Source organism: Centroberyx gerrardi, chromosome 2 (genome assembly GCF_048128805.1).
Source record: "Centroberyx gerrardi isolate f3 chromosome 2, fCenGer3.hap1.cur.20231027, whole genome shotgun sequence".
Classification (NCBI taxonomy): domain Eukaryota; kingdom Metazoa; phylum Chordata; class Actinopteri; order Beryciformes; family Berycidae; genus Centroberyx; species Centroberyx gerrardi.
Window position 1 is genome coordinate 16,727,131 of NC_135998.1, and position 19,680 is coordinate 16,746,810.

At 42.2% G+C, this 19,680-nt stretch overlaps 1 protein-coding gene across 7 annotated transcripts in view; it reads right to left on the reverse strand.

Moving 5' to 3' along the window:
* Positions 1-19,680, reverse strand: part of LOC139923929 (nipped-B-like protein B) — a 37,385-nt gene that overhangs the window by 3,694 nt on the left and 14,011 nt on the right. For 2 of the 7 annotated variants that reach the window (XM_078286453.1, XM_078286435.1), the window contains exons 7-42: positions 17,217-17,362; positions 17,040-17,130; positions 16,383-16,907; positions 14,924-16,273; positions 14,392-14,520; positions 13,944-14,129; positions 12,566-12,637; positions 12,387-12,476; positions 12,133-12,233; positions 11,912-11,998; positions 10,220-10,451; positions 9,496-9,647; positions 9,310-9,390; positions 9,061-9,161; positions 8,811-8,940; positions 8,623-8,705; positions 6,704-6,836; positions 6,411-6,554; positions 6,209-6,295; positions 5,829-6,040; positions 5,628-5,730; positions 5,439-5,537; positions 5,191-5,337; positions 4,518-4,652; positions 4,326-4,424; positions 4,152-4,205; positions 3,939-4,047; positions 3,688-3,824; positions 3,274-3,414; positions 3,054-3,147; positions 2,074-2,228; positions 1,884-1,974; positions 1,570-1,743; positions 1,248-1,438; positions 911-1,018; positions 339-539 (exon numbers count right to left, since the gene is read on the reverse strand). In XM_078286453.1, coding sequence (XP_078142579.1) covers positions 339-539; positions 911-1,018; positions 1,248-1,438; positions 1,570-1,743; positions 1,884-1,974; positions 2,074-2,228; positions 3,054-3,147; positions 3,274-3,414; positions 3,688-3,824; positions 3,939-4,047; positions 4,152-4,205; positions 4,326-4,424; positions 4,518-4,652; positions 5,191-5,337; positions 5,439-5,537; positions 5,628-5,730; positions 5,829-6,040; positions 6,209-6,295; positions 6,411-6,554; positions 6,704-6,836; positions 8,623-8,705; positions 8,811-8,940; positions 9,061-9,161; positions 9,310-9,390; positions 9,496-9,647; positions 10,220-10,451; positions 11,912-11,998; positions 12,133-12,233; positions 12,387-12,476; positions 12,566-12,637; positions 13,944-14,129; positions 14,392-14,520; positions 14,924-16,273; positions 16,383-16,907; positions 17,040-17,130; positions 17,217-17,362 — 6,170 coding nt within the window. Of the gene's footprint in view, positions 1-338; positions 540-910; positions 1,019-1,247; positions 1,439-1,569; positions 1,744-1,883; positions 1,975-2,073; positions 2,229-3,053; positions 3,148-3,273; positions 3,415-3,687; positions 3,825-3,938; positions 4,048-4,151; positions 4,206-4,325; positions 4,425-4,517; positions 4,653-5,190; positions 5,338-5,438; positions 5,538-5,627; positions 5,731-5,828; positions 6,041-6,208; positions 6,296-6,410; positions 6,555-6,703; positions 6,837-8,622; positions 8,706-8,810; positions 8,941-9,060; positions 9,162-9,309; positions 9,391-9,495; positions 9,648-10,219; positions 10,452-11,911; positions 11,999-12,132; positions 12,234-12,386; positions 12,477-12,565; positions 12,638-13,943; positions 14,130-14,391; positions 14,521-14,923; positions 16,274-16,382; positions 16,908-17,039; positions 17,134-17,216; positions 17,363-19,680 lie in introns of all 7 variants that reach the window. The other 5 variants (XM_078286446.1, XM_078286432.1, XM_078286449.1 and 2 more) reach the window with 4 other exon arrangements.

Below are 19,680 nucleotides of genomic sequence, written 5' to 3' on the forward strand. Positions count from 1 at the left end.
TAATTTTATGCTGCTGTGGTGCTTAATAATTCTAGTTTTGTCCCTTATCTGTCGCTGTTTGGGTCAAACTTATGTTTCAAATTGGGTTTGTAGTGCTAAAAGTGTTTTTTAAATCATAATAAAATCATTATTTCTAAAACATTTGGGCTACACTTATTTCAGTTTTAGATGATAGTAAGACTAAATTACAAAGCTAATTTTAATTTCACATTTTCTCTAGCAGTGGTGGTAATTTCCTTGCTGTAGTGGCGCACCACTGCTGAATGAATACAGACGAAACACTGGACAAATCTGTAAAAAGAGAAGTGAGTCAATCTGATGGACAGAGGTGAACTTACAGAGCTGTCGTCAAACAGGTTGAGCAGGGAGATGAGGAAAGCCCGTCTGTGTTGTCGGTTCCCACGGACCATGGTGAAGAGATGAGAGCAGAGAGCCGCGCTCGTCTCATCATGGCGGTAGCCTCGGACCATGGTGTCTCTGGACCCAGTGATGGCCTGCTGCACCTGGTAGGACATCTTCATCCCTGCCACGGCCTTCATCTGTGAATTCACAGAGACACAACACGTCATACACACCAAATGACAACTTTTAAAATCTCTCAGATAATAACAACAACAATAACAATGTGATACTTTATTGATTCCCACAAGGGAATTCTCTTTTCACTTGCCGCCTCCAGAGAGAGGTCAGAGGTCAGGGACATCGACAGAACAGCACCCCTTCATCTGGTAGGGACTCAGTGTCTTGCACAAGGATACTTCAGCAAGACGGACGCTTGAGGACATCGGGGCTTGAGTGAGCTGCCTCCTCACTTCACCACCCTGCTGCCCCCAGATACTGTTAAATCAAATCTACTGTCTACAGTTTCACAGTTCCTGGTGATCACAAATCAGCCAGAGTGGCCACTCACATGGATGAAGCCTGAGTATTTCTTGTCGATCTCCACCAGCTGCCCATCAGCCTTGTTCTTCATGGTAGGCTCAGGGTCCGTTCCCATGGCAATCAAGTAGGGCACACACTGAAAAAAAAGTATTCCCAATCCGTGAATAGCTCATAGGTTTTCAATTTTCAACAAGGACTGCACTTGAGTGCTATGAGTAACCTAGTGTGACACGTATGTTTTGGAGATAGGGATAAGATTACATATGAAATAACACTGCCATATTAAAGCCTGTGATGCAAACAAGATAAGAGAGAAAGTCAACACTGTGTGATAGAAGAAAATCCTGAGAATCCTGAGAACATACCTGTACAGGATGAATCAGGCCCTGGTTGAGTGTCAGTGCGATGACGTTCAGGGCAAAGTGCCTCACACTGGACTGCGTGTGGAAGAAGGCCTCCAGCACCTGCTTCAGGTAAAGCTGCATGATGGAGCTGCTCATGCCTGATGAGATGTCCCCCATCTCCTTCAGATCCTCCTTCTTGGACAGCTTCTTCCCTGGATAAACAAAAACAAAAACAAGGATCAGACTGAGGATGTTCTACACTATTGGCCTGCTCGATGTAGATCCACAGTGATTATATTAGGCGGTTGAGTAATAAAGCATAGGATGGATGTGTTAAACTCACATTCGCGGTCAGCCTCCTGCATTCGAGAGTCCTCCTCCTGCAGGTACATCTGCAGGTTCTTCAGCACCTGGATCTTCAGATTGACCACTCTCTTTGTATCTGACAGGATGCCATTATACAGAACCTTCACATCCTGCACAAACATAAGTGCTGGGTGCATGATGAACTGGAAGCCTTGAGAGAGACAATGGAGATAAATTAAAAAGAAACTGAAGACAAAAGCACAAGAAAACAAAGAGATCAGAGCTGTTGACGACAGTTTGTAAATATAGTGAATACATTTATGATTTAGCGTAAGATGAGGTGAAATATACCTAGACCAATGATGGCCTTGACCTGGACCTCCTCATCTTCATTAGTGGTGAAGTACAGCAGAAGCTCCAACACTTTGTCCTTGATGACAACCTAAGAGACATAGGAAGAGAGAGCAGCAGTCGGTTATCAAACATTTTAAGTTTAGCGGGAGTTTTGCACACAAGGTTTACACAGACTACTAGTGACTACCTTGTTAGCACCCTTGAACTCCTCCTGGTCGAAATCAAAGTGTCGGCAGAGAGCCCCCACAGTAAAGAGCGAGCGCAGCAGAGCGGGTTTGTTAGCAGCCAGAGCAGAGGTGTTGGGGTCCTCTTGGTGCTGCGTCTTGAGCTTTGTCAGAGCTCCTACAGAGTGACACACACAGGCAGTGAAAAATAAAGACATCAGATGCTGCTGTTGTTCTTCTGGGTCATACAGTGAGCTGTAACTAACAATCTGGGCAGTAAAATGTTGTTTGATGCTTTGTTCAATGCTCTTATTAATTTTGATTAATTTGAAGGCGTTTTCATAAGCAGATGAAAAGGTAAACTACAGACCTTTTGTACATGGTGCCCACCATTTCAGTGTACCAAATGAATGAAATTTTGTCAGATTCTGTTTCCAGCCTTTTCCATTTTAAGGCATGAGAATTCAGCAGTGATGTAGCTTTGCTCAAAATGTCTGTCAAGATGCAGTACTGGTTTGCGGTTGGTGTGCAAGACAACAAGTAATAAGGGGGGCCTGAGTTGCCAATTAGTTGTTCATCCAATATTGTCTAATATACTCAACTTTAAAGCTGAAAGTCTGCATATTAACTTTATACTCATTGTGTAATTTCAAATCCAAAGTAACAAGAGTAAGAAGCTAAAACATTAGACCATGTGCCACTTTTCAAATGCTTATTTCAAAGGCTAATCTGCAGTTAGCAATCTGATAACTTTATCTTCTTTTATTTATTCCAAGTTTATACCAAGTTATTTTATTTATTTTATCACTTCCTGGGTGCCCAAGGATTTTTCCGGGGAAAAACCAACCAGAAACCAGGCCTTTAGAACATCAAATATAAAAGCTTTCATGAACTGGGTATAAGCTGAGTCACTATTGCGTTATACCAGCGATAAAGTAAAATGCAAAATGCAAAAATTGGCAAAATGTATTTAAATGAAGCTCAGTGTATACATAAGCCTTACCGTAGTAGCGATTGAAACAAGCCCAAACAAACTTGTAGTTGTGTGTGACCTTGTTCACAACAGCACCGAGGCAGCTCACACAGTGTTGTACAACCTGAGAAGCAGATCACAACAAATGATATTATCACTTTGTAAGCTGAGAAGACAGTTCTTTCACATCCATTTTGCGGTTGTTTCTGAGAGCCGTCTCTGAAAGCCGTGAGCTGCGTATGAGACTGACCGTCATGCCATATTTGATGATGAGCTTCATTAGGTCTTCTTCTATGGTGGTGAGAAAGGTCTCACTTGGGTGCTCCATGAGGGGCACGACCAGCTCCAGGATCTTGGCTACATTACATATCACCATGAAGTCATTCTGGGTCTGAAATGGAAGTACACAAACACATGACTGCTGCACAGTCCAAAGCTGAAGTGCCTTTCAGTGGTTGAAAAATAACCTGTTGAATGCTTTAGTGTTGAACACTTGTGCTTTCATTGGCGTGCCACTAGATGGCCCTACAGCACTACATAAAAGTTGCTCCTGCTCATTTTTATTGTATGGGCATGTTTCCTTATAGACAATTTTGACCCACTTTCAGGCAAGTAAAAAATAAAAAGACGATACATGAAAGGCTTTGTTTGTTATGGTTCTTACGTTGCACTTGGTGGTCAAGTAAGGCTGCATAGTCATGGCATGTTTGACCATTAACTGCGCTCTGATCTTGCTGAACAGGTAGAGGGTGGTGATGCACGCTACCAGACGACCTGAGTTGACCCCTTTGTTCTCACAGTCTGAAACACAAACACAGACAGCATTGACGTTTATTACAATAACAGCACTATAAGAAATAGTGAAAAACACTCACACACACATTTTCTTTTTAGCAAAAAGCATTGAAGTCCTACCCGCTAGAGACTCTTCGTATTTCAGTATGTGTTCCACTAGATTGTCCACCAGCTGAGTGCAGGCCTTCTTGGCTGGTTTATAAGAAGCGTCCTCTTCTGACTTCAGCAGCTAAAGAGTTGGATAACATGGTGAGAAAAGATGCATCACAAGACATGCACACAACAGATATCATAAACACAAGCTGCAATCATGATGTATAAACACTGACTCACATTTTGGAGGAGCTGCTCAAACCAGTCATAGCCTGAATCTTTACATGCTGACACCTGAGATGAAATCAAAACATGGCATGATGCAGATTATGACAATATCAAAGACCAAAATGTTTCTCATTTGAACAATGGTGCAACAAATTTTTGTTGCTAAGCTGGACGGCTGGCACTCACCACATCTGTGATGTTGAGGATTTTTCTGGTCATGGCGTCTTTATCGTGACTGGGTGTTGGGGTGAACCACAGCTTCTGGAAAGTCTCATTTACCAGTTTCTGCATGGGCCAAGATGTTAAATTATCTTAAGTATATATTACAAGCTAACAATTACCAGCTGTAAGAGGTATTCACACAAAAATAACACACACCTTGATCCCCTCCTCATCGTTGACCCTTCGGATCATCTTGACACACATCTCAGTGATCTTGTTGAAGCTGGGCTGCTCCAGGCAGATGTCCCTCAGGATCTTGATGACCCTCTTCCTCACACTAATACCTGTGTCCTATGGCAAAACGAACAGCTCCAAATTAATATCCAGTGCTTCATTTGCATATTGAGATTTGCACCAGTATAAATTATCAGTTAATGGCAACATATTGAATGTCATGGCCCAATGTGGATAACAAACACATGTATGTTGGAATAACAGAGAAGGGTAGGGAAAAGAGTGATAAAAGGTAGTAGCACAGCTATAAGCATTTTCAAATCCACTTTGCTTTCATTTGCCAAATGGTTGCCATTCTTTCTTTGATCCTTAGGTGGCAGTGTGGAGAAAAAGGAATTTACCTCAGCTGAACTTTTACACTTAAAGTGAACTCTCAGCTAGAGGTGGCCAATGTCTTGGACAAAGTTCCACTTCACTCTGGCCTGTGAGAGTTACTGCTCATTCCTTTCATCAAAGCCCTCAGAGAGGACATGGTGTGGGCGAATCAATTTAAAGCTTATTTGACCACCAGGGCAAGTGATAATGCTTTCAAACCACATACTCCAGTGTCCAAAAGGGGTTGAGGGGTGTGAACAGGGTAGCTTTAGAAATTTACCAATATCCTCTCAATGAGCATGTCATAGTATTGCTCAGTGAGCTGAGGTCGACTCAGCACAAAACGTCCCACCAGCTCCACAGCTGCCTCTCTCACACTGGTGGAGTTGTCCATGAGGCGACCGTGAACCCCACGCTGCATGTCCAACTGTGAAAGCAGATAGGAGAATATATAAATGTCAGGTCAGGCAGAGTTGAAAAATTACCAAAGGGCATGAGTTGTGGAGCAGCTGATATAGGAGCACTTACCCGTGCCAAAATACTAGGATCCACAGCCACAACCTCCGAGAGACACTTCATGGCTTTAGTTCTGACGGCAATAGCACTCTCACCCAGCACTCTCAGGATCTGTACAGACAGAGAGAGAGAGAACATACTCAGTCCCAGCAGACACAATATAATCTCCAACCTATGTTGATGTTACACTAATTCTCTTACCTGTGTTAAATAAATATCAAAGCTCTGCGCAAACGGCCTCATAGAGGCCAAATATCTGACAATTAGACAGGAGTCCTCATAGTCCACAGTGTCAGAGTTTATCCTGAAAGAAAGTTAAACGAGACAGTTTAGGACCAAGATATGAGCAATAATCAAAAAGGGTTGTGAAAGAGTAGTGATCCACGGTGATGTAGTATCTACCTCAGTGTGTTGAATTGTGATGGAGAAGTCTTGATGACTTTGCGGAGGAACTTTTTTCGTGCCTCGGCCCTCTGCATAATCTCGCCAGTTGATTCAATGTCCTGATGATGTCGACCTTTCGATGAGTCCTCATCTTTGTGAGACTTCATGGCTTTGTCTGTCTCACTTGTAGTGTCCCTGTACCACTGGGCAATATAAAACTTCCTGGCAAACTGGATGAAACAAATGCATGTTACAGAGATGATAAATAATACATAATTTAAAACATGAAATATTACTGCATGCCAACAACATTAAGCATCCAGTAATCAGGTAATCGTTAAGGTAAGCTCAGCGGTTTTTGTAAACATGCATGTTGGTGTGTGTAAATGAAACACTACCACTAGAGATGGGTCTGTCTCTGTGTTCTCATCCAAGTAGTCCAGCAAGGCCTTCTGGAGCTGCTGGGTCTCATCACTGCCTGAAGTCTGTGAAGGGATCAATAAACCAGGAGCATCGTGAAAGCAATTCGATAACACTGTTCATTTAACGGAAACATACAGGTGGGATGCGTTCAGATGATTTTGTAAATATCTGGCCTACGTCTTTAAGGATGCGGTCGATTGCTTTTTGGTCCATCTTGCTGGTGACAGCATCTTTACGCAGACGGGAAGCGACAGTGCCCAGGTAGTCCAGCGATGCCACCCTGAGGGCCATTTCTGTCTGCTTGTTACTGAACTGGTGCACCTGGAGTACACGAAGTGGAGGGAAGTGTCAATAGTAGAACTTCTGCTCGACAACAACAACAAAGCAGATCTGTCTTCTCAAACATCAGCAGCTATCAACTGCTGGACGGATGATAGGTGTTACACTTTGGATTGAATGATGCTACTCACCAACAGCCGGCCCAGTAAGCTGAGCAGCAGTTCAGCTGCAGGCCACTCAGGTTTGTTCACCGTAGACAGAAGGTCCTGGACAAAGTTCTCAAACAGAGGGCGGTAGTCTTCCTCTCCCTGCTTACTGCCGCACCTGAAACACAAAGAGCAATGGTTGAAAAAATAATTTCTGTCTTGTTTTTCAATTAACAGGTATTTTTGAACATTGAGCCAAAGTAGTACAGCCTATTCCACTAAAGCAGAAATTTACAAATTCTTGGATTCGTACCATCCAATATGGTGGATAAGACAGAGTTAATTTAAAAAGATTTGGGCAGAAAGAGGTGCAAACACCAAAATAGGTAAAAGTATTTATAGAGGACATTCAAACTTAGAGAGTGCATTCTGTCTGCCAAAGACAAGGTTAAGCTGCTACATTTCTGCAAATCATTTTTCACTTTTGTAATCAGTCAAGCAAAAGTTTCCCTTTATAGCAAGGGAATTGAGTGGGTAATATTAATTCCTAAATGTTTAAATTCTGAGTTAGATAGGACAAAAGGTAGAATTTGCTGTGAACAGCTGTGAGGTAATTAGGAATAGGAAAGCAATGACATTTCTGGATATTTAATTTATACCCTGTTATACTTCCAAAGGCCATAATTAAAGATAGTATATTAGATTTTATTGTATCAAATACATACAGGAGCAGGTCATCAGTATATAAGGATACTTTGTGTGCAACTACCGATTTAACAGTAGCCAAGAAAAGCCTATTAGCTTTTAGCACTATAGACCGTGGCTTGATGGCAAAGAAGAACGGAGATCAGGTATACCTGTCCTCACAAGAGGCAGAGGAATTTTGACTATAGGGTGTTGGTACCTACACATGCCTAAACATACCAAACACATTCAATATATAGCAAACATACAGGAGATCCAAACTATTTTAGTGTCAAGGACAGATTCTCCCCTGTCAAAGGAAGACAACTACTCTGCATCAAGGAAGACAACTAATTCTGGACAGCTAACCAGGGTGATTTGACAATCATATGAGGGCCAACACAGAATTCCAGTAGTATAACTCAATAATATTAGGGACGCACCGACCAGGTTTTCTTGGGGCCATTCCATTCAGATGTTTTAACAGTTGGATCAGCCAATCACCAATCCGATTGCTGATTGAAATGACGCAATTTACCCAGACTTTCTACTAACAACGGCACATCATGTAAAAGTGCACATCAAGCATACAATTCACATACAACACTGTGTTTTAACAGTTTGTTATTATGGCTGCATGACATAGCTGGCCTTTCCATGTGTAAATAAACTTTAGGTTTCTTCCAATCATAGGCTGTGAAATTCAAAATAAAATGTTTTGTTTTGTTTTTTGATGAGGCAGCTGAACTGGTGATTGGCCGATCATCCATGACCTATTTAGAACATTTATCAGACGATTATGATCAGTGGCCAATCGATCAGTGCACCCCTAAATAATATTCACTTCCAATTCTTCTGTCATCGTTAACAACCATGGACTTGTCTTGCTTGGCTCCAGCCCCCTGAATCACATAGTCAGCCATGTTTGTGTAATAGCAACCTTTTAAAATTTCTTGACGATTAACGATTTTAGTATTGCTTTGAGAGGCCTGGTGATAGCACTGGTGATTACATCATTTCAATGTCACATTCAGAAATAAAAAAATGGGAAAATCCACAGAGATAAACCATGACTTCAGCTTGTTCATGGCTAAGATACTCTGATTGATTTGGGAAGATGGTTACAGTTAAATCACTTTTAATCAATGCTCTTAACTTCTCCAGAAGTGGCAGTGCCATGCTGAATAATGAAGCTACAGAAAATGAAATGGCAATTCTGGATGAATGTCAGGTGAAGAACTAAGCTTGATACAAAGATTAGAGTGGAAACAATAGCTTACTTCTTGAGAAAAACTGATAGGAAGTTCTGAGCTGTCCTCATGGCAGTTTCATAGGAGTTTGTGATGAGGACATCTTGATCCACCTAGGAAAAAAATATCCCATATGTGAAATGATCTCTATTGATCTAAAAAAAAAAAACATTCCAAACAAATTTGGCTTAAGCGTCAGTTAAATCCTTGGTCCTTACCTTCTTATCATGCCTGTCCTCTGTGTCCTTTTCAGAGGGGAGGTGCACCACACACTGGATGAGCTGAAGAACCAGCGCTGTGACCATCTGGATATACAAGGGCTCTCCATCTTCATCGCTGCTGTTTAGCCTAGGAGAGCGTAAGCAGTTAGCACCTTAGGATCACCGAACAACACAAAAGCCTTCAATAATCAAATACTTTCATTTATGTCATTTTACAGAGCAAACATTCACTGGAGATATTAATCACCTAAAGTTCCTGAGGCTGCGTTTGCTAGTGGGCAGTCTAGCCAGGGAGGTGAAGATCTCTTCAAGAACGAGCTGCCTGTGCTTCTCGTAACGAGAAAACACCTGAGGAACAGCAGAGTGGAAAGCACCACATCAAAACACAACAACAGAGACGTCACACAGGGGCACGTCACGTAATAAACACAATTCATAAAACAACACTAAAAGAGTTCCAGGACCCAGGATGACCCTGCCATGGTGGCAGACTTACCGCTGTCACTAGTTTGATGGCACATAGCTGTAGTTCACTGACATTCTCCACAAAAAATGGTGTAATGCCCAGGGAGGACACCTAAATGTGGGACACAAAAACAACCAGGTATATCAAGAGTTCAAGGGTCAAAGGTTTAGAAGGGGCCATACATTTGAAAGACCTCAGGTCAGGGCAGCACCTCACCTGGAGGATGGTGGTGTCAGTTAGCAGCTGGATCTCCAGGAGCTCTGAGATGTTGCTGACAATATCACACACTTTGTTGTACAGCATGACTACGGCCCTCTGTTTGTGTGTGGAACACTTCCCTCTCTTGCTCTTTGAATTATGCATGCCACCTAAATAAAGGAGAAAATACCCAGTGAATCATTTCATTAAAAATGAAGAGCAGAATAGCAAGTACTCTCAAATCAGCTACAGGTAGTTTGAGTAAACCATTTCTACGATGAAACCATATTCAAACTGTTTCAGATACTAAGTAGGAAATTGTAGACTCAGCTACAGGGTTCAGCATAAGCAAATGTGACTATATTCTGTAGACAATTTTTACTTAAACAAGTGAAACGAGTCCACAACTTTAGATGATAAGTGGTATTTTCAGGAATTTTCATATTTCTAAATTAGCAACTCCCTGCAGGTATTGCAACTGCTTCCAGTTCTGACTAATCACCAGATTTTTGCCAATTCAATTCCCTCACTTCCAGTTGCCACTTCAACTACTAGGAACAAAAAATTCCAGGAACAATAAAAGAAAAAATCCTACATTTTCCTGCAACAGTCTAATCAAAGAACCTGTCGACACCTGTTGGCACAAGCTGAAGAATAGCTGCTGCAAATTAAGCTTTTTGCAAAACACTAATGGAACCACTTGACCACATTCTGGAGGAACAGAATGAAACTGTTTGCTGACCTCCATGGGGATCCACTCTGTAGACCGGGTCATACTGAGGGTAGAGAGTGTTTTGCAGATGGTACTTGGTGTACTGCAACACCCTCTCAATCGTGTCCTCTATATAAACAGCCTTGGGCATGCGTCGAGAGGTCATGATGTTGAGTGTAGTCAGGCAGGCATCAGCAGACTTAGTCACTCGCTCCATGATGAGGTCGCGCCACAACCGCTCTTCATCCATGGCATCATTATCCTATAAATTCCAGGAACAATACATAAAAAAAATAAAATAATAATAATAAATTTACCTGAAACTAACTAACTTATAAATGTTGCGTACATACCCCGGGGCTTGAATGATGCGTACGCCATTTTCCACACAAAAGTTGGGATTTATAAAAAACAGAACTTGACAGAGACTTTGACCCATGCATACGCACATTTTGAACACACTGCGAAATGGAGACTTGGATGGCAAGGCAGTGAAATAAAGTAAAATGATCTGATGAGATTTTAATCAGTTGTTTACGCTCCATATCAAACTACACAGACTTCTAATAATATCCCAGAGGAACATCCAGACCGTAATCATTAACTTGTTGCTTTAGTCTAAAAGCCATCTAGTTTGACCAAAAAGCATCTCCCTATTTGCAAGGAAATTCCATTATGGGCTCATAAGTTGTGCGTCCCAGAAATTCAAGGTTTTAAGCAACTGTACTGAATGTCACAGGGTTATAAAGGGGTTTGCAATGATGGTGCATACTGCATAATGATGCGTTATGGCTGCTTTTGTGGCACATGGGGCGGACTGGAGACGTACCAGTTGCACCCACTGTCAGGCTCGAGTCAGAAAATGAGAAAATGTCTGTTCATTTTTTGAATCAAACCAAATGACAAGTGTGACATGTTGAATGTGTGGTTTGGTTCACTCTTTCTAAAAACAAAAGGCCCAACAGACCAGTTCTTTTTTTATTTCGGAAAGGGTTTGGTGCTCAGACCTGGCAGCATTAACTGCTGCTGTGACATGTTGCCACTCAACAAACGTTGTATGGTTGGTGATACCCAAACTACGCCCATCCACCAGTACCTTTCGCCTCGCCCTCCCATCGAGCACTTAATTTCACACTGTGAACTTTCTCTTTTTGGTCTTGTGCTCCGAAATGCAATTTTCTCACACAAAGAGAATGGAGTGACAAGCACATTTACATGCATATCAATTTTTATGAAGTATGTTTCATTAACCATTTATGGCTAATTGTGGGAGTTAACTGGGTGGGACGTGAGGTTCGTCCATGTGTGCAAAATTACAAATTAATTGAGTTTCATAAAGGGAAACTTGCATCACGGAAAGCGCACGCATGGTTTTATAAATTAGATGTTTTTACTGTACGCATTTTACCTCTTTCGTACATATGTAACCTTTTAGTGTGGAATCTACACAGTTTTATAAATGAGGCTCCAGGTGATTTCACTGATTAGCACACCTTCAACCACAGAGAAGGAACTAATCAGTTTGGTTGCAATGAAAACCTGCAGACTCTCTGCCCTCCATGGCACATGGCTGCTTATCCCAGGTCTAATCAAAGAACCTGCCAATTCTGCTGCAAATCGGGGTTTTTTGCAATAAGTGCAGAACAGTTTCAGGAGAGAATGAGGCTAGACAAACTGTATCACTTCAACAACTAAAAAAATACTAGGTGGCTGAAAACGTACATGATTCATTAACGTGGAAATTCTGGCTCCGTCCTGAATGTTCTTCTCCAGGATGTTCAAAATCTTCACCAATTTGTCAGATGGAAGCTGTGGATCAAACCGACAATGGGTTGATTTCAAAATGATGTAATTGGGAATTCATGGTTTCTTCAACAGCTAAATATCACCAGTAGCCTGTGAACGTATAATCGCCTCAGAGTGCACACTCATACTCCTCTTACCTTGTAAAGGATGCCCATAGCTTTAATCTTAGCAGACTCGCTGCCTAGCTCACTCAACTGGTGCTTCCCAAGCAAGAGCTCTTGAGGGATCTCATCATCATCTGTGTGAGGGCACAGGAGAGTTAAATGTTTACATTTATCAACTCAATGCTTAAATTGCAGCAATTGTAGCCTCTAATACTAAGAACTTGAAAGATTGTATAGAATCTAGGAAATTGTAGGAAATAGGAAATTGTATAGCGCTTAATGTTTACCTGCGGCAGTGAAGTCCACATCCTCAAGGTTGTCAAGAATGTTGTCCATGCATGCCGTGAATCTCTTAAATGTGGAGGAGTCCATCAGTTCTATTGAGTAAACAGACACAAATTGATTAACAAAAATCAGTGGGATTTTTTATAGTGTTATAATAGGATCCAAAGGGGGAAAATAATACCATCTGGTGTTAGCTTGGGCTCATACGCCTTCCTCTTTTTCTGTTTCTCCTTTTTCCTCATTTTTCGGGCAACTGGACAAGGAAGAAAACACAATGACAACATTAATCAAATGCTAGACTGCCACAACTGAAACCTCCAGTGTCGTTTTATGCAGATACAGACTGGGGTGTGCCGATCATGCTACCCTGGGAATTGGCCTGATAATGATTATTGGTTTCAGAAAGAATAAAGTAAATTGTATGACAGCTGTCAGAGGCAAGAATCACAAAGTGCATCGTCTCATCTTCTAGGCACATTATTATTATGAATGGATGAATGATAGAGTATTTCAGAGCAGCCTAATGCGGCATGCATGGAGGTTTATTTGAGTTGGACTGGAGCCAGTGCCCTCCATACTACAGTAAGTTATTAGTCATTTGCTCAGCAAAGACAACAATATTCATTATGATAAAAATTATTCTAACATGTAATTTCACTTTCAAATGTGTATATGCTATTGTGGAGTCTGTGTGGGAGAGGTAACGCATTAGAAGAAAGATCACCATCATAGTACCATCATAATTAGGCAAACGTATGGAAGGCTTATGGACGCATTATTCAACAAAAAATTGGCAACAGATCTTTGAAATAGGGCTGCACAATTAATCATAGTTCACAGTGTCATTCTTCGATAATGAAGTGTTTGGGACTTTCAGGGGAACTGAACAGTGCTTCTATTATGCGTAACCAGTCACAACCTTTGAATGCGCAACGTCTATCCATGTGACCAAAATGAAAGCTAAGATAGAGAAGCAGGCAAGAGAGAGATAGTTTCAAAAGAGAAACCTTATAAAGACCATCTTTGGAAAAATGTAGCAACAGGCAAAGTGGAAGAGACTGGATCGGTCAAACAGAGCAGAAAGTCTTTCTTCTCTAAGGTCGTTTTACTTCCTCAATGTTCCTCATTTGTAGATACTTTGGTTTTAAACCAGATGACAACAAACAAGTACAGATTCTGTGCAAAGTTTGCCTTTTGCCGCAATAAGAGTGAGACACTAAGAGTGAAAACAAGCTTTATTAGCTGCTGCTACTTTGAGAAATACTACCTTGAAAAAGCATATGTTAAGGTGCAAAAGTGCAATAAAATTATTTTGTTTCTGGATACTGAGACAATTAATCGTGATTAATAATCATGATCGCAATATTTAGCGAAATATTCGGGATTATAATTTTTGGCATAATCGTGCATAATCATGCTCTGAATACATACATCTTAAATGGATCAGAAGCAGTCGGATTTATAGAAAAAAACAAAAACATTGTCCATATAAGTTGTTTGTTTTGTGCAACCACTTTGCTCATGGAATACCCACTACAACCTATGCAAATGAGACTCACGATCACTTATGCTTGGTGGTGGCAGAGAGGCTTCATCCAAGTCCTCTGGGCTACGTTCACGGTGGCGGCTACCGGACCCCCGGCGAGCCTCGTGAAGTCCTCCGCTTCGCCGATGCTCTCCAGAGCCTCTCTTCTCCTCTTGCTCCCATGTCCTGTCCTGGACCTTCTTGTGCTTTTTCCGTGCAGCTGAAATTATACAAAAACATATAGAAAGGTTAAGTCAGAAATGAAATAAAGTTATCCCTCGGCCTCTGCACCAAATGTTGCCTGGATAAATACAATATGTCAAGCACTCTATGGGGTCCATTCCTTTTTGACTATATTATGGTTGCATGGTAAGAATAATGTTCTGTCAAAAGTGCTGACAGCAAAGTAGATTTCGAGTTTTTGCAATATGTTATTCTTATACATTGTGAATTTTTAAGGTTTGTTGAGGTTGGGTACTCACACTCAGCCGCAGAGCCATCATCATCTTCATCTGAGTCCATCTCGGCATACTTGGGTTTGTCGTTGGTCGCGCTGCGCCTGCGCTTGCCCACCTTCACCCTCTCACACAGTGGCATGGTGGAATCTCTCTCTGCAAACAGACGAGGTGAGCGCTCTTTCAGCACAGAACAATTTGTACCTCAGAAGAAGACACAGCTAGTCACTCCCTGGGTTTGACTTTCAATACTGAATCACTCATGTCTTTTTTTAGAAGACAATATTAAGTCTTAAGACCAAAGCTTGACACCAAAATAAAAGAGAATGCCTATTCCTTATCATTTACTGTGGATTAATGACTGTGATTCTAATGATTGCAGAGATAGTGGTAAAAAGCAGTACATTAGAAATATGGCTAGGAGTAAAACACTGCTTGCACCTATACAATCCAGCAACTCAAAAAAAAAAAACACAAAAAAAAATCATATTACACAACACAAATAGCCTTCCCCTACAGCATCCTGTAAATATTAAATAAACATGAACAAAATTCTTACCTTTCCCTGATTTGTCAAAGGAGGACCCGTGCTTGGACTTGGAGCTGTGTGCATTCTTGCTTTCCCTCTCCCTAATGATCTTCTTTACCTCATCAACAGTGAGTTTCTGAAGCACAACAACAGGCTTAGCTCCTTTGCTCAAGTTCTCTACTAATGAAACTCTCTCCAGGTTGACCCGGGGCTCGCTCCAGCCCTCCAACAACTTGCGTTGGGGATCCCTATCCCTCCCATCAACCTTTAGTTTAGGAATCACAAAGTTCTTCAAACTCCCCGACTTGCCGCCTAGCAGGTATGCGGGGAAATCGGCAGGTTTTCCCTCAAAAGGCTGCTGTTTGTTTCCATCTTGGCGGTTCTTGCTGCCGTCCCCACACCTCCTCTCCTCCTTCTTTCGGGGGTTTTGGAGGCTGGAACTGTCTGTCCTCTGACGACCACTGAGGTCAGCTGATCCTCTGCTCTCCTGCTTCACTCTAGGGCTGTCGGGTTTAGTGTGCTGCTCAGGAGAGTGTCTGTTCCGGGTTTCCCCAGACTCAGTCCTGTGTTTCTTTTCCCTGTCTCTATCCTTGTCCCTATCCCTGTCTCTATGCTTGTCCCTGTCCCTATCCCTATCCTTGTCTCTAACCCTATCCTTGTCTCTAACCCTATCCTTGTCTCTATCCCTATCCTTGTCTTTATCCCTATCCTTGTCTTTATCCCTATCCTTATCTCTATCCCTATCTTTCTCCCTCTCCTTATCCTTGTCTTGTCCAAATCTGGAGTTCCGCTCTGCCTTGCTTGAGGATTTTATGGTCTCTGGGTGGGGGACACGGGATTGGTCACTGTCACGGTACTTTTCCTCTCTGTGGCCAGAGTCAGAGCGCCCGTCATGTTTCTGTCGTGGCGTGTCAGGCCCTCTGCCATCCGAGTGCCCCTTGCCGTTGTCAGGTTTGCCATCATGTCGGTGCTTTGAATCCCGTCGGTTTTCCTGCTTGTGTTTGAGAGTTTCTGGTCGGCCATCTGTACCAGGCTTCCTGGAGTTGTCAGCACGCTGTTTGATGATCCCAGGTCTGCTTTCATCCTTAACCGTCTCTCCGTCCGTCTTTGACTTAAAGTGCCGTATGCGGTCCTCACGTAAGCGCTGTGCTGCAACGGCCACTTCTGGCTGTCCTTTACCTCTGCCAGCTTGCTGCAGATCAATACTGACCATCAAAGCAGGCCGACTGGCACCATTACTTGCAGCACTAGCCTCCTGGGGTGTCAACTTGCTGCCAACGTTGCCCCCTCCTACACTAGGCCCTCCACTGGCCCCAGCTGTGCCCCCAGCTCCAGGTTCCTGAGGATACGAGTCTTGCTTCCGTTTCTTCAGTGGCTTGTCTGCAATGAAGAACACTGTAGCTTAGTTTCTCTACAAAAACTAACAGACTGAGCGCATGAAAAAAAATGCTAGAAGGCACAGGGCAAAGGCGGACACACAGAAATTCACCTTTATCCTGAACTTCTTTAGAGCATCGCTCCTTCTCGCTGGCTGACTCACGTTCTATCCTCTCAATCTCAGCAAGCGCGTCCATCTCAGCGTCATCGTACACAACCCCACTGACGACCCCAGACTGCTTGGAATTTGGGCGAATAGGAACCTGCTGATAGCCTGCCTGCTCCCCAGCACCTAACCTGTGTGACGAGTCCTGGCCTGTCCTTGACAACTGATTATTGTTCATCAAATCAGTATCGTGGTCTGAATCGTCATCTGCCCTAGGAGGGAGTTCTCCGGACTGATCCATCTCTGAAGACTTCACTCGGGACAGTTTTAAAGTCAGCTTGGCAGAGTCTTTAGATGGAGAGCTAACAATGTCATACAAGGCATCTTTGTCCATCTGCTCATTTTCCTCTTTACTCAGTTTTTTCTGCTTCTTTTTGCGGTCAGCAGAGGCGAGGAGCAGGTCAGGAGCTGCATCATGTGGTGACATATAGGGGGGAGGAGACTGCACGATAAGAGGAGGCCTGGACCCTGCTGAAACACAAATAACATTCAAGGAAAGTGAGCACTAGAGCATCAGGCACAACAAAGAATGAATTGTAGAATGATTTGTTATTTTTGATTCCACAGAATGAAGAAGAATTGCCTATCACTGAGGCAGCATACTTTTTGCGGTCCCTTCACTCTCAGCAGGGGAACAGACAGACTGTGGCGATCTAACTGGGAATGAAGCAGCCCTCAAGGAAGGGTCACTCTCCTGCTGAACATAAGACATTTCTAATTACATTTTAGTGTCAGTGCCTGTTGAGGTTCAGGTCGGGATACCTTGTTTCTCAATATTACCTCATTTCCCAATCTCTGGACCATGTTCATGTAGTCTTCATTGGAGCCCGGTCTCGTATTGTGATTGGATGAGTTGCTTGAGAGTTGTCCAGAGACTTTGTTGTCATGGATATTCCTCACACCTCCAGAAACCAAGGGACTAGCAACTAAAACAGACAGCAAAATAAAATCTCCACTTTATTTGTGCGGTAAAATTGTTCAGGAAAAACTGGAGTTGGTCACTTGGATAAAGTTGGTTGGATAAAGAGAATAGAGAACTGTTCGCTTTACCCTTATGTGTAGTGACCAACTAGAGAGATACTTCATTTAATCCAAAGGGAAATACACATAAAGTGTTTACTGATCAACCACTGATTCAAAGAACTTTTAGAATTTTACACTGTATGTAAAGCTGTTGTGATAAGCTTATGTGTTGCACTGGACAGGTTCCCTCTATCTCCCTCTATCGACCTCTCTTCCTCCACCATGACAAATCATAGGTGAGGGAAGCATCGAGCTATTCACACACAGCAGTGAGACAGATTGAATCCCAATGTCTGCAATCTGGTGCCTTTGTAGACTTGGCTTACTTTTGGCTAAGGAAGTTATAATCAACCACGTCTGCGAGGGCAGAGTCAGAAGTCCTGGGATTCAGGAACAGATATAGAGCAGATCAACAAGATGGGGAGAATGAGAACACTAAAAATATATAGAGGCAACTATTAATAAGTTATATTACACAATCTACATATAACTTCAGTAATCTCTATCACTTTGTGTTGCCACAAATATCTGGTGAGCTAATATTACATGCAAGTCATACCTGACAGTGTTGCAGGCAGTAGGGATGTAACGGTATGAAATTTCACAGTACAGTACGGTATCTACCAAAATACCATGGTATACGGTATTTCGCGGTATTCATTTTTTTCCCCCTTTTAATTAAACGTACTATGGCCCATCGAAAAAACAAACAAACAAGTATTTTGCTTTGAAGAAAAATATTGCTTTATTGAACTGAAACATGTATGCGTGCCTGTGCGTGTGTGTGTGTGTCTGTGTGTATTTAACTGAAACTCTCATGCATTAGCATTGTAACATTTACATAAAAATATTTAACGCAAGGGTCCTCCTTATGACCTAATATGAGAACGTTTACACAAGGGTCCTCCATTATGAACTTATTTGTTTAGGTCAGGTTGTTATGCAAGAAGGACAGCATATTGACCTTTTCCACTGAGAGTCGTGACCTTTGGGGAGAGAGGATGTGCCCACTTGTACTAAATGCCCTCTCAGATGGTACGCTTGTGGCGGGGATGCAGAAGAATTTCTTTCCCTGTAATACCGTGGGCACGTTATTACAGGGAAAGGCTTACGGTTCAGAACCGTGGTTGCTTGATACCGCGGTATACCTTAAAACGGTATACCGTTACATCCCTAGCAGGCAGTCAGGCAAAGTTTGCAAAGAAAGACGACCTGTTGTGGCAGACAGACATAGACCACAGTGCAGGCAGACGGCCACATGTATGGCTCAGCCAATTAAATGCCTTGCAACACAGCTATCCAATCAGATGGCCTCCACTCAGTTTTTAGTTGACAGCTGCAGCAAGCAGTTTTCTATAAGGCAGTTAAATTACTTATTCTGAAGAGCCTTCTGAATGTATCCTACCACAATGTTCACTATGACACACAAATCTGCCGGTGAGACACAAACATTGGAGACCGCTTTGGAAGCACTGCAGCATGACGTTGTCTGGGAGGCAGTTGAATTATTTGTGATTGTGATGGGCCCTGCGATTGTGAATACAGCCTAGCACTGTGCACTCTATAGGATTAACATCTGTCCGTGAGACAGATATATTTTTTATCACCTTTAGGAGGCAGTTGTAGCGTTATGTTTTCAAATCCAGCCTATTGTACATCTGCCTACGAGATAGATTCACTCCAAATCAGTTTCACAGTCAATATCAAAACTGGCAAAATTTAAAACTACAACAGAATTATGTTATGAAACCAGCTTCATTATCAGCTTACTCCTAGTCACTTAATTGTCTTTAAATTAGGGCTGCACGATTATGGCTAAAATGATAATCACGATTATTTTGCTCGATATTGTGATCACGATTATTTATCATGATTATTCATCCATTTTGTTTTATTGCACTTGAGCATTTTAAGTTAACCGAAATGCCTTCACATTCATAATGTATTTTATAAACCTATAAATAAAAAAACATTCAAATGTACAAATCTTTGAACCTGTGATTCCGGTGCACCGGGTCCGTTGTTTTTTTTTCCGGGACCATCACCTCTGTAGCCTTAGTTTTTGGGCATTTGTATTCTAAGACACTTATTTTGTAAGAAGTCTATTTGGGTGTTTGTGGGCTTTTATTTTGAAGTTTCCCATAAGGACCCGCGGGAGAATTAGTGTAAATAAGGAAGTAGTACGTTTGCCAGTGTACTGCGTCTCTGGTCGGAGATTAAA